At 47.9% G+C, this 14,822-nt stretch overlaps 1 protein-coding gene across 5 annotated transcripts in view; it reads left to right on the top strand.

Moving 5' to 3' along the window:
* The window catches only part of SYVN1 (synoviolin 1), a 134,792-nt gene that overhangs the window by 46,258 nt on the left and 73,712 nt on the right, over window positions 1–14,822 (top strand). For all 5 annotated transcript variants that reach the window (XM_029611402.1, XM_029611401.1, XM_029611405.1 and 2 more), the window contains exon 11: window positions 9,539–9,655. In XM_029611402.1, coding sequence (XP_029467262.1) covers window positions 9,539–9,655 — 117 coding nt within the window. The remainder of the gene's footprint in view (window positions 1–9,538; window positions 9,656–14,822) is intronic.

Here is a 14,822-nt window from a genome sequence, read left to right as displayed (position 1 = left end):
CCAGGCCACGAGACCCGCTAAGGCTTCTGTACTTCAGATCCTTCAGTTTCTACAGGCGGGGGTGGAAAAAGGGCTCGCCTATAATTCACTACGGGTTCAGGTGGCCGCCCTTGGTTCGCTGTTGAGCGATGGGGGCTCTCTTCTACAGTATCCTGACATTGATCGTTTTCTCAAGGGTGTCAAGCATATGCGTCCTCTGTTACGGGACCCTTGTCCCTCCTGGAGTCTTAACCTTGTGCTTCGCTCCCTGTCGGGACCACCGTTCGAGCCGCTGCGCAGTGCAACGATAAAGGATCTCACTCTCCAGACTGTATTTCTTGTGACCATCTGTTCCGCTCGACGCATCTCGGAGCTGCAGGCTCTGTCATGTAGAGAGCCCTATCTCCGTTTCTCCGACTCTGGAGTTTCGCTTCGCACCGTTCCCTCCTTCCTTCCGAAGGTGGTTTCTGCATTCCATGTGAACCAGACGGTGGTTTCTGCATTCCATGTGAACCAGACGGTGGAGTTGCCGTCCTTCTCTTCCTCAGAGCCGAAGTCTCTCCGTCTCTTGAATGTCAAGCGCACTCTGCGCCTCTATCTGGAGGCTACAAATGAGTTCCGGACCTCTGACCATCTCTTCGTACTCTGGGCCTCTGGGCCTCGAAGACTACCATTGCCAGATGGCTGAAGGCCGGCATTGCTGCTTCCTACATTGGGGCGGGTCGGACTCCCCCACCCGGAATCGTAGCGCATTCTACATGTTCTCAGGCGGCTTCCTGGGCGGAGGTTCGCTCGGTATCCTCGCAGGAAATTTGTAGGGCAGCCACCTGGAAATCGTTACACACGTTCTCGAGGCACTATCGTCTGCACCTCGCCTCTTCGGTCTCTGGACACTTTGGCGAGCAGGTTCTCCGAGCAGACCTCGCAGGACCCCACCCGATTTAGGGAAGCTTGGGTACATCCCACTGTCTGGACTGATCCAGGTACGTACAGGGAAAAGAAAATTATTACTTACCTGCTAATTTTCGTTCCTGTAGTACCATGGATCAGTCCAGACGCCCACCGCGTTTGGGTTCTTGATCCTGCTCAGCTCTGCGCTACTTCTTGCTCGCAGTGTTCTGTGTCTTCACAGTCGTTTCTTTTCGCTGTTTTTCACAGCTCCCTACAAGTTGGTAGGATGTTTGCAGTTACTTGTTGCGGTTACAATTGTTTTCATTATCTGTTTCCACAAACTTGATCCTTCGGGGGTTTCTACTCTGGCTTTGATATACTCGATACTGAACTCCTGCAGAGGGGGTAGTAGTATATATGGATACGCCCCCTCAAAGCTTGTGCTGACTCCATCTGCTGGATTGGGGACATAACCCACTGTCTGGACTGATCCATGGTACTACAGGAACGAAAATTAGCAGGTAAGTAATAATTTTCTTATATACATGTCTCGCCTTGGCAGGCATCCATTTCTAACGTCCTCTCCTTCCTCCAGAAAGGCTTGGAGAAAGGCCTGGCCTACAATTCCCTGAAGGTCCAAGTGGCGGCCCTCGGGGTTCTTCTGGGTCGGTATGATGGAATTCGTCTGTCTTCCCATCCTGATATTATTCATTTTTTGCAAGGGGTAAAACATGTCAGACCGCCGGTTCATTCCCTGTGTCCATCCTGGAGTCTTAATTTTGGTCCTCCGCATTCTGTGTGATTCACCGTTCGAGCCTCTCTTAAGGATCTCATTCTAAAAACTGTTTTTCTGGTAGCCATTGGCTCGGCTCGCCGGATCTCGGAACTTCAAGCTTTGTCATGCAGGGAACCTTTCCTCCGTTTTTCGGACTCGGGAGTTTCGTTACGCACAGTACCAGCTTTCTTACCCAAGGTGATTTCCGCTTTCAATCTGAACCAGTCCGTGGAACCATCCTTCCCGGAGGGCAGTCCTAGAGATCTTAAGCGACTTGATGTAAAACGGGTTCTCAATCTGAACCAGTCCGTGGAACCATCCTTCCCGGAGGGCAGTCCTAGAGATCTTAAGCGACTTGATGTAAAACGGGTTCTCATCCATTATTTGGAAGCTACTAATCCTTTTCGTCTGAGGGATCATCTTTGTTCTCTGGGGCGGTCCCAAAAGAGGCTGCAAGGCTTCCAAGACCACCATTGCACGGTGGTTAAAGGACGCAATTTCTTCCGCTTACATCGGTTCGGGGCATATACCTCCTGCGGGTATCAAGGTTCATTCCCTGCGCTCTCAGGCTACCTCTTGGGCGGAGAACCAATCTGTCTCTACTCAGGAGATATGTAGAGCAGCTACCTGGAAATCGTTGCACCCCTTTGCGCGTCATTATCGCTTGCATGTTCCGTCTCCGAAGTTTGGCTCTTTTGGTGCTAAAGTTCTTCGTGCTGGGCTATCCACGGCACAGTCTCCGCCATCACGAAGAAAACTGTCCCGGTTGCGGGGGCTACGGCTCTGAAGGATGTTCAGGACCGTAAGCTTGAGATTAAACTCAAAAGGATTTTTGAGGTCTCTGCTCTGAGTCTTCGCGCGGCTATTTATTCCAGCCTCATGCAGAGGGCCTGCTTACGCTGGGTGCAGCGTGGCCAGGAGGAGCAGACTCATGGATGCGCAAGTAGCTGAGTCGGTTCGGCTGGAATCGCGATTGCGTTTGTAGCAGATGCTTTGTACGATGTTGTCCGGACGTCTTTCCGCATTATGGGGTCTGCGGTGTCGGCACGCCACCTACTCTAGCTTCGTAACTGGTTTGTGGATGTTTCCTCTGTCCCAGTTAGCGTCCTTACCCTTTAAGGGTCGTCTCCTTTTTGGTGAGAAGTTGGATCAGATTGTGAAGCAGTTGGCAGACACTAAGGTACCTCGCTTGCCAGAGGATAGGCCTAGGGGTCGGTGCAGTTTTCCTGCGCGGCAGCGTTTTTGGGATTCGCGCAGGTTTCGTCAGCCGCACCCCACGGGGGCAATGGCACAGAGGTCCTTCTCCCCTAGAGGTCAGGCCTGGGGTCAGCCTTTTCGAGGGGGCTGTAGACACATCAGGACCTCCAGCAACACCGTTGTCTCCTCAATGAAAGGAGGCCGGCCCACTCCGCCGTTCCTTTTGTAGGAGGTCGGCTAGCATGGTTTTTACAGGAGTGGGCCAAGATCACGCAGGATCAGTGGGTTCTCGGGGTGATAAGACGGTTACATCTTAGAATTTGCTCGGCCCATCCACGTCTTGTTCCTAATCTCCCCCTGCGGCTCACCGCAGAAGCGCAGAGCAGTGCGGGAAACTCTGCGCAGGTTGCAGTTGGGGGCCGTGGTGCCAGTACCTCCGGAGGAGCTCCGAACTGGGTAATATTAGATTTACTTTGTAGTCCCAAAGAAGGAGGGAACATTTTGCCCCATTATTTATTTGAAGCGTGTAAACTTGGCGTTGCGGGTTCCTCATTTTCAGATGGAGACACTACGCTCGGTAATAGCGGTGGTACACTCTCAGGAGTTTCTAGCGTCCCTGGATCTGACGGAAGCATATCTTCACATACCTATTTCGCAGGACCATCAGCACTACCTGAGGTTTATGGTATTGGGGCAGTACTTCCAGTTTCAGGCGCTCCTGTTCGGATTGGCCACAGCGCCTCAGGTCTTTACAAAGGTCATGGTAGTCGTGGTGGCGACATTACGTCGGCAGAGGATCCTGGTTCATCCCTACCTGGACAATTGGTTTATTCGGGCGAAGTCGGAAGCCAGTTGCCAGGTAGCAGTGCAGATAGTACTTCAGTTCGTTAGGTTGGGTGGTGAATTTGGCGAAGAGCCAGCTAATACCATCACAGACTCTGGAGTATCTGGGAACGTTCTTCGACACCAACCAAGGCAGAGTCTTTCTGACGAACGAGAGGGTCCGCAAGCTACAGTCGCAGATTCGGTGATTAGCACTGTTGCGCGTTCCCAGGGCTTGGGGTGTGTTACAAGTCCTCGGGTTCATGATGTCCACCTTGGAGCTGGTACCGTGGGCTTTTGCTCATATGTGCCCTCTTCAGAGAGCGCTTCTAGCCCGGTGTCTGCGCAGTATCACCAACCACCCAATCCTTGGAGGTTCCGGATTGGGTGGTCTTGACCACAGATGCAAGTCTCTCGAGTTGGGGAGTGGTTTGTCAGTCAAGCACTCAGGGCTCCTGGTCGAGCGTAGAGGCGTCTTGGTCTATCAATCGGTTGATAGCCAGGACAGTGCGTTTGGCTTTGCTTGCCTTTCAGCCTTTACTCCAAGGGCGGTCAGTGCGAGTTCTCTCAGACAATGCGACAACTGAAACCTACATAAACAGGCAAGGAGGCACCCGAAGCCATGCGGTGTCGCTAGAAATTCAGGACTTGATCCGGTGGGCAGAGCAGCATTTAGTACAAATCTCGGTGTCTCATATTCCTGGCATTGAGAATGTGCAAGCCGATTTATCTCAGTCACACGCTCCTGGATCCAGGAGAATGGGAGTTGTCAGATGCGGTGATGCACCTCATTCGAGAGAAATGGGGCTGCCTGCAAGTCGACCTAATGGCGACGCAGAGACTACAGTGCTGAGGGCGTAGATGCTCTGGTACTTCCCTGGCCTCGGGGAGTTCTTCTGTATGTGTTTCTTCCTTGGCCTCTAATGAGCAAGATCATAAGGCGCATAGAAAGGCACTCAGGGACGTGATACTCGTGGCTCCGGAGTGGCCACGACATCCTTGGTTCACCGATTTGTTGAATCTAGCGGTCGAAGGTCCCTTATGACTGTCATCTTCCACATCTACTACATCAGGGTCCCGTATTTTCCGATCAGGCAGATCGCTTTTGTCTAGCACCATGGCTTTTGAGAGGAGGCGTTTAAGGTCAAAAGGTTACCCGGAGTCCGTAATTACTATGCTGCTTCAATTTAGGCGGAAATCCACCTCAGTGGCGTATGTCCGTGTTTGGAAGGTTTTTGAATGTTGGTGTGTGGCAAAAGGGATTCAGGCCTTGAGCGCTTCCGTGTCTGACGTGTTATCCTTTTTACGGGACGGCTTGGTCAAGGGCCTTGCCTTTAACTCTTAGAGTTCATGTAGCAGCATTGACGTCTTTGAAGGGGAACCTGGAGGGCTATCGAGTTTCCTCTCATCTGGATGTGGTCCGTTTTATTCAAGGGGTTAAGAACCTATGTCCGCTGGTGAGGAGGCTTTGTCCTCCTTGGAACCTCAATCTGGTGCTTCGAGGTTTGTGAGGCCCCCTTTGAACCCATACGTAGGGCTACGCTAAAGGATGTGACTTTGAAGGTTGTTTTCTTGGTAGCCATTTGCTCTGCAAGGCAAATTTCAGAGTCAAAGCAAATAAACAACAAGGGGACAACTTTATATCGTGGAAGGATTTTATTAAAAAGCCCTACCTTCAATTCTATTTATTGCGCTTTTGTGTTCAATTAATCATTTGTTTAAAGAGCGGATAGTCTTACCAATATAAAACTTATTGCAAGGGCAGTAAGCTACATATACTACACCCTCACTCTTGCAATTCGTGAACTGTTTCAATTTAAATGGCTCAGACTGGTTATTAAACAAAATCTGTTTAACCTTAGGATTCACCGGACATACAGAGCAACGACCACAGGGAAAATGACCCTGGGGTCTTGTATCATTGTAAAGTTTCTGAGTCTGAACCAATAAATAGAATAATTGAAGGTAGGGCTTTTTAATAAAATCCTTCCACGATATAAGGTTGTCCCCTTGTTTATTTGCCTTGGCTCCGTGGGACCGCCTCCCGATTTTGTTTTATTAGGCAAATTTCAGAGTTACAGGCTCTGTCATGTCGTGATCCTTTTCTTACGATATCGGGCCGGGGGGTGTCCTTACGAACAGTTCCATCTTTTCTTCCGAAAGTAGTGTCATCTTTTCATGTTAATCAGTTGAACTGCCAACTTTTTTGGACTTGTCTGATTCAGAACCAAATGCTCAGGAGCTACGACTTTTGGACGTCCGTCGTGCATTACTCCAGTATCTTAAGGTCACGAATGGTTTTCGTTGCTCCAACCATCTTTTCGTTTTGTGGAGCGGTCCGAAGAAGGGACTTCAAGCTTCTAAGACCACCATTGCCAGGTGGCTTATGGAAGCTATTGGATCCGCTTACGTTCTCAAAGGTAAGCCAGTACCAGAGGACTTGAGGGCTCATTCCACTCTGTCGGCCTCTTGGGCAGAGGCTCACGTGGTATCGCCACAAGAGATTTGTAGGGCGGCGACTTGGAAGTCGCTGCATACATTTGCAAGATATTATCGACTGGATGTGGTAGATCGGGAGCCTTGGTCCTTTGGCGAAAGCGTATTGCGCGCGGGACTCCAGGTCCCACCCTGTATAGGAAGCTTTGGTACATCCCAGGAGTCTGGACTGATCCGGTATGTACAGGGAAAAGAAAATTTGGTTCCTATCTGATAATTTTTGTTCCTGTAGTACCAAGGATCAGTCCAGAGTCCCATCCAGGGGTGAAGGAGGATGGAGAGTCGGGCGCTTTACTGTTGTACATTACAGATCTCAGAAGTTCTCAAGGTTTATATTTCAATGGGTTTTTTTCTGATGGCTTGTTTGCGTTCAGCTTTGGTACAGATTAATACTGAGGAACTGCAGGGGGCATCAGGATATATAAAGCAGTATCAGTTTTACTTTCTTTCTCTGCCTGCTGGTAAGGATGTATGAACCCAGAAGTCTGGACTGATCCTTGGTACTACAGGAACTAAAATTATCAGGTAAGAACCAAATTTTCGTTTCAGTTAAGTGTATTTCAGAATTGCAGGCACTGTCGTGCAGGGAACACTTTTTGGTATTCTCGGACAAAATGGTAAAGACTAGGACAGTTTCTTTCTGCTAAAAGTGGTCTTTTCACCTTAGCCAGACGGTGTATCTTCCTTCCATAAGGAGGCTTGTTGGGAATCTTAATGTTACTTAAAGGTCACAAATAGTTTCAGAAGGTCTGATCATCTGTTTGTTCTGTTCGCGGCTCAAAGTAAGGTGAAGCATCTTCTAGGACTTCCTTAGTTTGTTATATTAAGGAGGCCATGAGGCAGCGTGTGCAGATAGAGCCTGTCCATTCTAAAAGTGTTGAGTTTGTCATGGATGGATCTTCAATTGGTTTCTCCCTTGGAGATTTGTAAGGCAGAAACTTAGTCTTCCTTGTAGTCAATAACTGGCTGTTTGGGCCTGAGAAAACCTCTTTCATTCTGAGGTTTTGAGAGTGGATTTGGCAGGGTCCTGCCTGTTTGAGAGGTAGCTTTGATACATCCCATTCATCTGGTCTGGCTGGATGAAAAGAGGAAGGAGAAATTTATATCTACCTGATATTTTCCTTTGAGTCCAGCCAGACCAGTTCAAGACCATCCCTATTCTGCCAAAGGACTGAGTTTGTTCTGGTCTTTTGCAAGAAAAAAAAATAAAAATAATAAATGGAAGAAACATCATTGTTCTGGTTCAGGGATCATTTTTTCTGTTCTATTTAGGTTCTTTTGGAAGCTCCCTGATTTAAAAAAAAAAAGTGGAAGAGTAAGTTGAGTTTTTTTAGCTTGTTGCAGGATACGTACAGGCTGAGGTCAGCAAGTGGCATCAGCAAGCCTGTTCTCTGTCTCCTTCTGCTAGTTGCTGGTGTTAAGCATTCTTTATGACTCTTATGTCCAGGGATACAAGAATACTTAGACTTTTGTAGAAAGTATAATGTTTTATTGATCAGTATAAGTATTCTTGGGAGATGCTGATGCCATTTCTCTGACAAACTGACTACCAGCATCTCCTTGTAAACAGGAAGGGATCCTTCTTTTATAGATAACATACAATATCATACTAGGTTAGAAGATTCTAGAGTGTGTGACTACCCAAAGAATAATTTACATTGGTTGTCATGTCAACAGCATGATGCGATTTATCCCTAAACTGCCCTGATTACGTCTCCCAGGTGGGGCCCATTTACCATCACTCTCTAGATCAGCGGTTCTCAACCTTTATAGTTCTGCGACCCTTTTAATACAATTCCCCACTATGTGGCGACCCCAACCATAAAATTATTTTCGTTCATAGGCCTAAGTAACTGTACTGTATATATTTCTGCTTATAATTAAATTACAAATAAATTACATTTTATCTTTATGACTTGCATTTATTTACTTTTCTATTGCGTATTCACCATATTCATGTTGCATACTTATGTGAAAATTTGAAAAGCATGGCAAAGCTCGGATGCTTGCTATCAAAATGACGTTTCAGTTTGTTCAGCTTCATAGATTCGGCTGATAGAACTTCCTTTATAAATAACGCATTGGGGTTTCTCAATTCCTGCTTTAACTATTGAAGTAAAACCATACCGTAAAAAATCGTTGTCATATTTTCTTTTCTTAACGTTCTTTTGTTTGAGATCCATTTTCATGGGTTGTTCCATAATGAAAATATTACCTTCAATAACATGGACTATAAAACGATGGCTAATTAGAAACGGCAGTGCTTTTCAATTATGTCACGACGTGCGTAAATCTTCACCATAGAAATAATATCTTTGATCCCGCAATGGCGTAACGTTGCGTTATGCCACGCCGTTTGATGGACAGTAATTTAAACTGTTAAAAATATTTATGCTGCGACAATTAAAATGTTTGAAATCATTCTGATTCAGTTGTCTGCAACATCTATCCTCGAATGACAATTATAGTAAAAAATAGTAACTACCAATGGAAAAATTTTGTTGACAAGTTTTACACGTTAGACTAGACAAAAAAAACCATATTTCCGATGGTCTTAGGCGACCCCTGGCAAATCGTCATTCGACCCCCAACGGGGTCGCGACCCACAGGTTGAGAACCGCTGCTCTAGATAGTCCTTTGTTCTGTTAGAATCTTGCTGGTCAGGGCAATTAACACATCTGAGGTTGTGTTTACAGATACTACTGAGAATAGTGCCTCTTATTGTGATAATACAGCCTGAAGTTCCCTCCATTGCCTTCTCCTTTTTATGACCCTATAATTAGGCATCATAACTTGGCATCAGCTTCAACTGCCTGTCCAGGTGTCCTGGGAATTCCTGCAAGTCATGCTCAATAAGTCACTTGGAGTTCATACAGCCAAGTCAGGCTAAGAAAGCAGAGGATTCTGGGTCAGTTGCCTTTCTCCATGCTGGTTTTCTGTTCAGGCACACTCATTAGTGGGCATAACCCATACATCTGGACTGACTTGGCTGCACTCAAGGAAAGGAAGTTATCAGATTCGTATAAATTTCTACATGTTACTAGTACCTGTGCAGACCTCACGAGCAGTGTTGCCCACTTGTACTGTGAAGAGGAAGGAGTTCATTTCTCTAACATTGGCTAATCCAGTCCTAGTTTTAATTCCCCTCTCCAAGTGTATGCTGGGACATTGTAGTTCCTTTTGTACTTAGGGGGACATCAGAACTACAAAGTCCAAGCATACAAAGAGTAAAACCAAGACTAGATAAGCCTGTCCTGTAGAAATGGAGCCAATTGGTGACACACCCCACTTTGAACTTCCTGGAAAAGTGGCAAATAAATAAAATGTTGTGTAGTATGCAGATGCATAGAGTAAAGATTTTTTTTTTTCTGTGAGCAGGTACCCAGATGCCTCTCCAGAGGAGCTGCAAGCCATGGACAATGTCTGCATCATTTGCCGTGAAGAGATGGTTACTGGAGCCAAGCGCTTGCCATGCAATCACATTTTTCATACCAGGTGAAAGGGGTGGGGTGACCTCCTTCCCATCATCCATTATCCCACACTAGAATACCTGACCTCCCTCATACACTGTCTCTGTTTTCAAATGTCTTTTACAACTTCTCCAGCTGCTTACTCATTTACCAAAGGTTCCTTTTCACGTAGATAAGCAGCTGAATTAGCTGAATTAGCCATGCTGTATGGGTACGTACTTATTGCCACTAGATGGCGGAGCTCTCTAAGACTAGCAAAGTCTTTTTTGCAAAGTACTCCCGCCCTCCTGTATCTTGACAGGATTACCTCAGGCTCCTCAGTCTTTTTCCAAGCACAGAGCTCTTCTATTCACATTTTACAAAAAAAACCAAAACTTTTCTTCATTATATTAATATGGAAATACATATCGACAGATTAAAAAAAAAAAAATCTCCTTTTTAAAACCTGCCCTCAAGAGATCTTCTGATATATCTCTGGGCACACCCTCCCCCCACCCAGTCGATTCGATGCCTTACCTTGCCTCCTCGGTAGGCCTCCTGGGTTTATTCTCGAGCCGATACAGAGTGGAGCCTGGGGAAGGGCACCACGGTTACAGTCGATAGACTCACTGGCGCAAGGACCTCATCGCGGGTAAAAAAACCAAAACAAATAGCATTTCTGGGAAGAAATCCCCTGTCTCTGGGGACCCCCATCAGGCCATGAAAGCCCTCTTTCTAGTGCTTACCTCCTCGATAGCCTCCCAGTTCAGCTGGCCTGGCATAGAGTTGAGTTCCCGTGCAACGTGAGACTCATCAACGCAGGGCCGTGTCTGCTGGCGCAATGATGCGTCCATCGACGCTTCTGCCGGAGCATTGACACAGTCACACACAGAGAAAAGAATGGCTCTCCCTGAGGGAAGGAAAGGAACCAAAGAACAGTGAGTGTTGGTGTATGGATAAGACAATGACAGGCTGGGCCAGATTTTGCTCTCTGTTCATTTTGATGCAGTCGGTTCACGTTGCCCCACTTGCTGTTCCACTTCCCTGGTTACAGGAGCTGGAAAGAGACATTCATTTACCATTAACTATGTAATGGCAAACAGGATCTAGCCTCCTATCAGCGTCTGAGCACATCAAGGACAGGTGCGTTCACCAATATGCCGCAGTGTCCAATGGCGCACCAATGCGCCCTTGATGCCAGCAGCCCGCCACATCCGCGGGCACATCGATGCCTACGTCGGCTCGCTGATGCATCTGCCGGCTCAGAAATTGTAAAAAAAAAAAAAAAAAAAAAGTTCACAGGGGCGCTGAGGCAAACCACGAACAAATGCCTAGGAAATACGAAAGCCCAGAATGGGCATGACTGCAAAAAAAAATAACGAAGCCACCCCTTGACGTGTACCGTTAGAAACAGAGCTCGTGCCCAGAAACTGGCATACTACGGCTCGATGTGTCCTTGATCTCTTTCTACCATCGACGTCGACACGATTCGCCAGCACACCGACTCAGCTCGTGAACGCATCCAAAACTTGCATCTGCACTCGCAGATCTCAACACCCGGTTTGACAGCCTTAATAGACAGGTCCTGGACTTCACTTGGAATATGGATTAAAAAGCTTCTATTTCCCTGTATGTACCCAGATCAGTGCAGACCTTGGGTTGAGCCTACTTTCCAGCAGGTGGAGACAGACTAAAACTGCAGAGGTGCCCTATATGAGGACAGAGCCCATCCTGTAACCCTTCAGTATTTATCTGTCTCCCAGCAGGTGAATCAGCTCACCCTTCGGTCTCCTGATTCGGCTTCTCAGCCAGTTATTCTTATTTCTTGGATCAAGCAAGTACTTAATTCCCTGTACGTACCAGGATCAGTCCAGACTGCTGGATTATGCCTCCCCTCCAGCAGACTCCATCTGCTGGAGGGGAGGCCTAGATCCGAGCCCATCTGGAGATGGGCTCGGATCTAGGCCATACTTCAGCCAGAGGAGTGGTCTCAGTGGTGGCAGCCAAGAAGACAGCTATGGCTGCGGAATTGGTCAGCAGACGCAACCTCCAAGGCAAATCTTACAAAGATGCCCTTTAAATGATCACTCCTTTTCGGAAGCGAATTGGAAAAGCCGGCCGGTAAATAGTGTGAATCTCCAGTTCCCCGGTTACCAGAAGATAAGAGAAAGCAGTTACAGTGCCTCTCACCTATGAGGGGTTGATCCAGTGGCTCCCATAGCTTTCACCCCTGCAGAAAATCAACATTTGAGATGTCTCAGTCCTTCAAAGTCAACAGCCCAAGAGAGGGGCAGGATCAGGTTCGTCCCAAACCCCCCTCCCCCCTCCCAAATGAAAATTTGCCAACTCACCCTTAGATAGGGGGTCGACTGTCCCTCTTGTACCAGAGGTGGGCCGAGATCACTTCGGACAAATGGGTCCTGGATGTCAATCATGAAGGACATGCACTGTAATTTCATAGCATTCCTCGGGTCATATTCATGATGTTTCCTTGCCACTCCCAGCACAAGAAGCAGGCAGTGGAGAAGACTCTCTCTTTTTTTTTTAAAGGCTTCTCAGAATGAGCACTGTAATCTGAGTACCTGTGCCCCAGGAAAATACAGAGCTGTTTCATTGGTACCCAAGAAGGAAGTTTCCTTTCACCCCATCCTGGACCTCAAGAGCGTCAACCGACCTCTGAGTGAATCATTTCTGCATGGAAACCCTACGCTGTGTGACAATGGCCATACAATCGGAATGGCCGTACAATCGGAAGAGTTCTTTACCTCCCTGGACCTATTTGAGGCCTACCTGCATATTCCAATCTGTTAAGAACACAGTTTTACGCTTTACAGTACTGGGTCACCATTATCAGTTCCGGGCATTGCCCTTTGGCCTAGCCACCACTCCCAGAACAGTTTCTAAGATTATGGTGGTCGTAGCGGTAGCATTCAGAAGAGGGGAATCCTGGTGCACCCGTACTTGGATGACTGGTTGATCCAGGCCAAGTCCATGGAAGAGAGTCTGAATGACCAATAGGGTGACCTCCTTGCTTCAGGAACTTGGGTTTTAAACCTGGACAAAAGCAGTCTCAAGCCCTCCCAGTCCTTGGAATATCTGGGAGTCTGTTTTGACACCAAGCAGGGCAAGGTCTTCCTTCCTTCCAACCATACAGATAAGGAAGTTAATGTCTCAAGTGCATCACTTGATGAGCATGATATGCCAGACGGTGTGGAGCTATCTCCAAGTTCTTGGTTTGGCGGCAACCCTGGAGGTAGTGCCGTGGGCGAGGGCACACATGTGACCACTTCACTGCTCACTACTGTCACATTGGAACCCGCACACTACTGTCATGTTGAAATCTGCAGTCTCAAAACTATTTGATTCGCCTCCACTTACTGATGAGTATGCTTTCAGCTCCAATGGTGGCTACAGGAAGCTCATCTGAACAGGGGTGTACCCCAGTCCTCTCAGAACTGGCTGGTCCTCACAATAGACGCGAGCCTCTGGGGATGGGGAGCTCACTGTCAGGAGCTGATGGCCCAGGGACGTTGGACCAAGGAAGAGGCCCTTTTGAACATCAACTGCCTGGAAGGCTGGTCAGTCAAATTGGCATGACAGTTCAGCCACAGACTCCAGGGCCAAACGGTCCGTGTAATGTCGGATAGTGCAACGACGGGAGGCTACATCAACCGACAGGGTGGAACCAAGAGTCAGCAAATGTCACAGGAGATAGATCTTCTTATGGAAAGGCAGCAGGACATCTACAGAGGATCTCAATCTCCCACATCACAGGAAAAGTCAGTCAGAGCAGACTTTCTAAGCAGGGAGAGGCTGAATCCAGGAGAGTGGGCATTGTCAGCCAAAGCCTTTCAGCTGATAGATCACTGGGGTCTCCCGTCCATCAACCTGCTGGCCACATCTCACAATATGAAGGTTCTTTGATTCTTTAGTCGCAGAAGAGATCAGTGGTTCAGACCTGGCCGGGAGAAGAGTTGCTATATGCCTTCCCTCTGTGGTCTCTGCTGGGCAGGGTCATTCGCAGAATTGAGTACCATGGGGGATTAGTCCTACTAGTAGCTCCAGATTGGCCCATGCGGAGACACACACAGACAGACCTTCTACAGCAGGGCCTGGTCCTTTACGAGGATCAGACTCAATTCTGTCTTTATGGTTCGGGCCCTTGAGATGGCTCGCCTGATGAAGCGAGGATGTTCTGTAGCAGTAATTGCCACCTTACTCTGCTTTTGGAAGTTCTCTACATTCCTGACCTATGGTGCGGGTCTGGAGAGTATTTGAGGCCTAGTGCGAGGAACGCAGTTTCCTCCCCCCCCCCCCCCCCCCCTCGGGCGTTCAAAATCCCACTAATTCTGGCTTCAATAAAGGTTTGACCCTTAATTCCTTGAAGGTCCACGTAGTGGCTCTCTCCTGTTTCAGGGGCGAGGTGAATGGAATCAGTTTGTCGGCTCATCCAGATGTGACCCGTTTTCTGAAAGGGGTGAAGCACTTAGGCCACCCCCTATGGTGGCCAGTTCCCTTGTGGAATTTTAATTCTATTATTAGAATTTTTGGCAGGGTCCTTTTCGGCTGCTGTGTAGTCTTTCCTAGCATTTATTAACCTTGAAAACGGTGTTCCTGGTGGCTATATGCTCGGCACGTCGCATCTCTGACCTATAGGCATTGTCGTGTCGGTAACTTTCCTCCAGATGATTCCAGGAGCGTTACAGCTTCATACCATTCCATCCTTCTTGCCCAAGGTAGTCTCAGAGTTTCATTTGAATCAGTCCATGTCATTGCCATCCCTAGATAAGCACAAGGATGCGGAAGAATACCGCCTCCATCATTTGAATGTCAGACTTTTGATGCAGTATCTGGAAGTTTCAGAACCAGTCCGGAAGACTGGTTCACCCATAGCTTGCTGGATTAAGGAGATGGTCATGGGAGCCTATGTGGAGGCAGGAAAGCCATTACTTTCTCAGGTTAAAGCTCATTTCACTATGGCTCAGGCAGTCTCATGGGCAGAAGCTAAGACTGCTGTTTCCCGTCAATATCTGCTGAGCAGCGACGAGGTCCTCCTTGCACACCTTCTCCAGGATCTATCGCCTGGACACAGAGGCCCGAGAGGATTCAGCCCTTGCAAGGGCAGTATTAACCAGACCGCGGGCAGCCTCTTGCCCCGATCGGGAATAGCTTTTGTACATCCCATTGGTCCTGCATCCATCTGGCTACACGCT

Source organism: Rhinatrema bivittatum, chromosome 8 (assembly GCF_901001135.1).
Source record: "Rhinatrema bivittatum chromosome 8, aRhiBiv1.1, whole genome shotgun sequence".
Classification (NCBI taxonomy): domain Eukaryota; kingdom Metazoa; phylum Chordata; class Amphibia; order Gymnophiona; family Rhinatrematidae; genus Rhinatrema; species Rhinatrema bivittatum.
The sequence above is the reverse complement of the archived record's forward strand: the minus strand, read 5'-3'. Positions and strand labels throughout refer to the sequence as shown.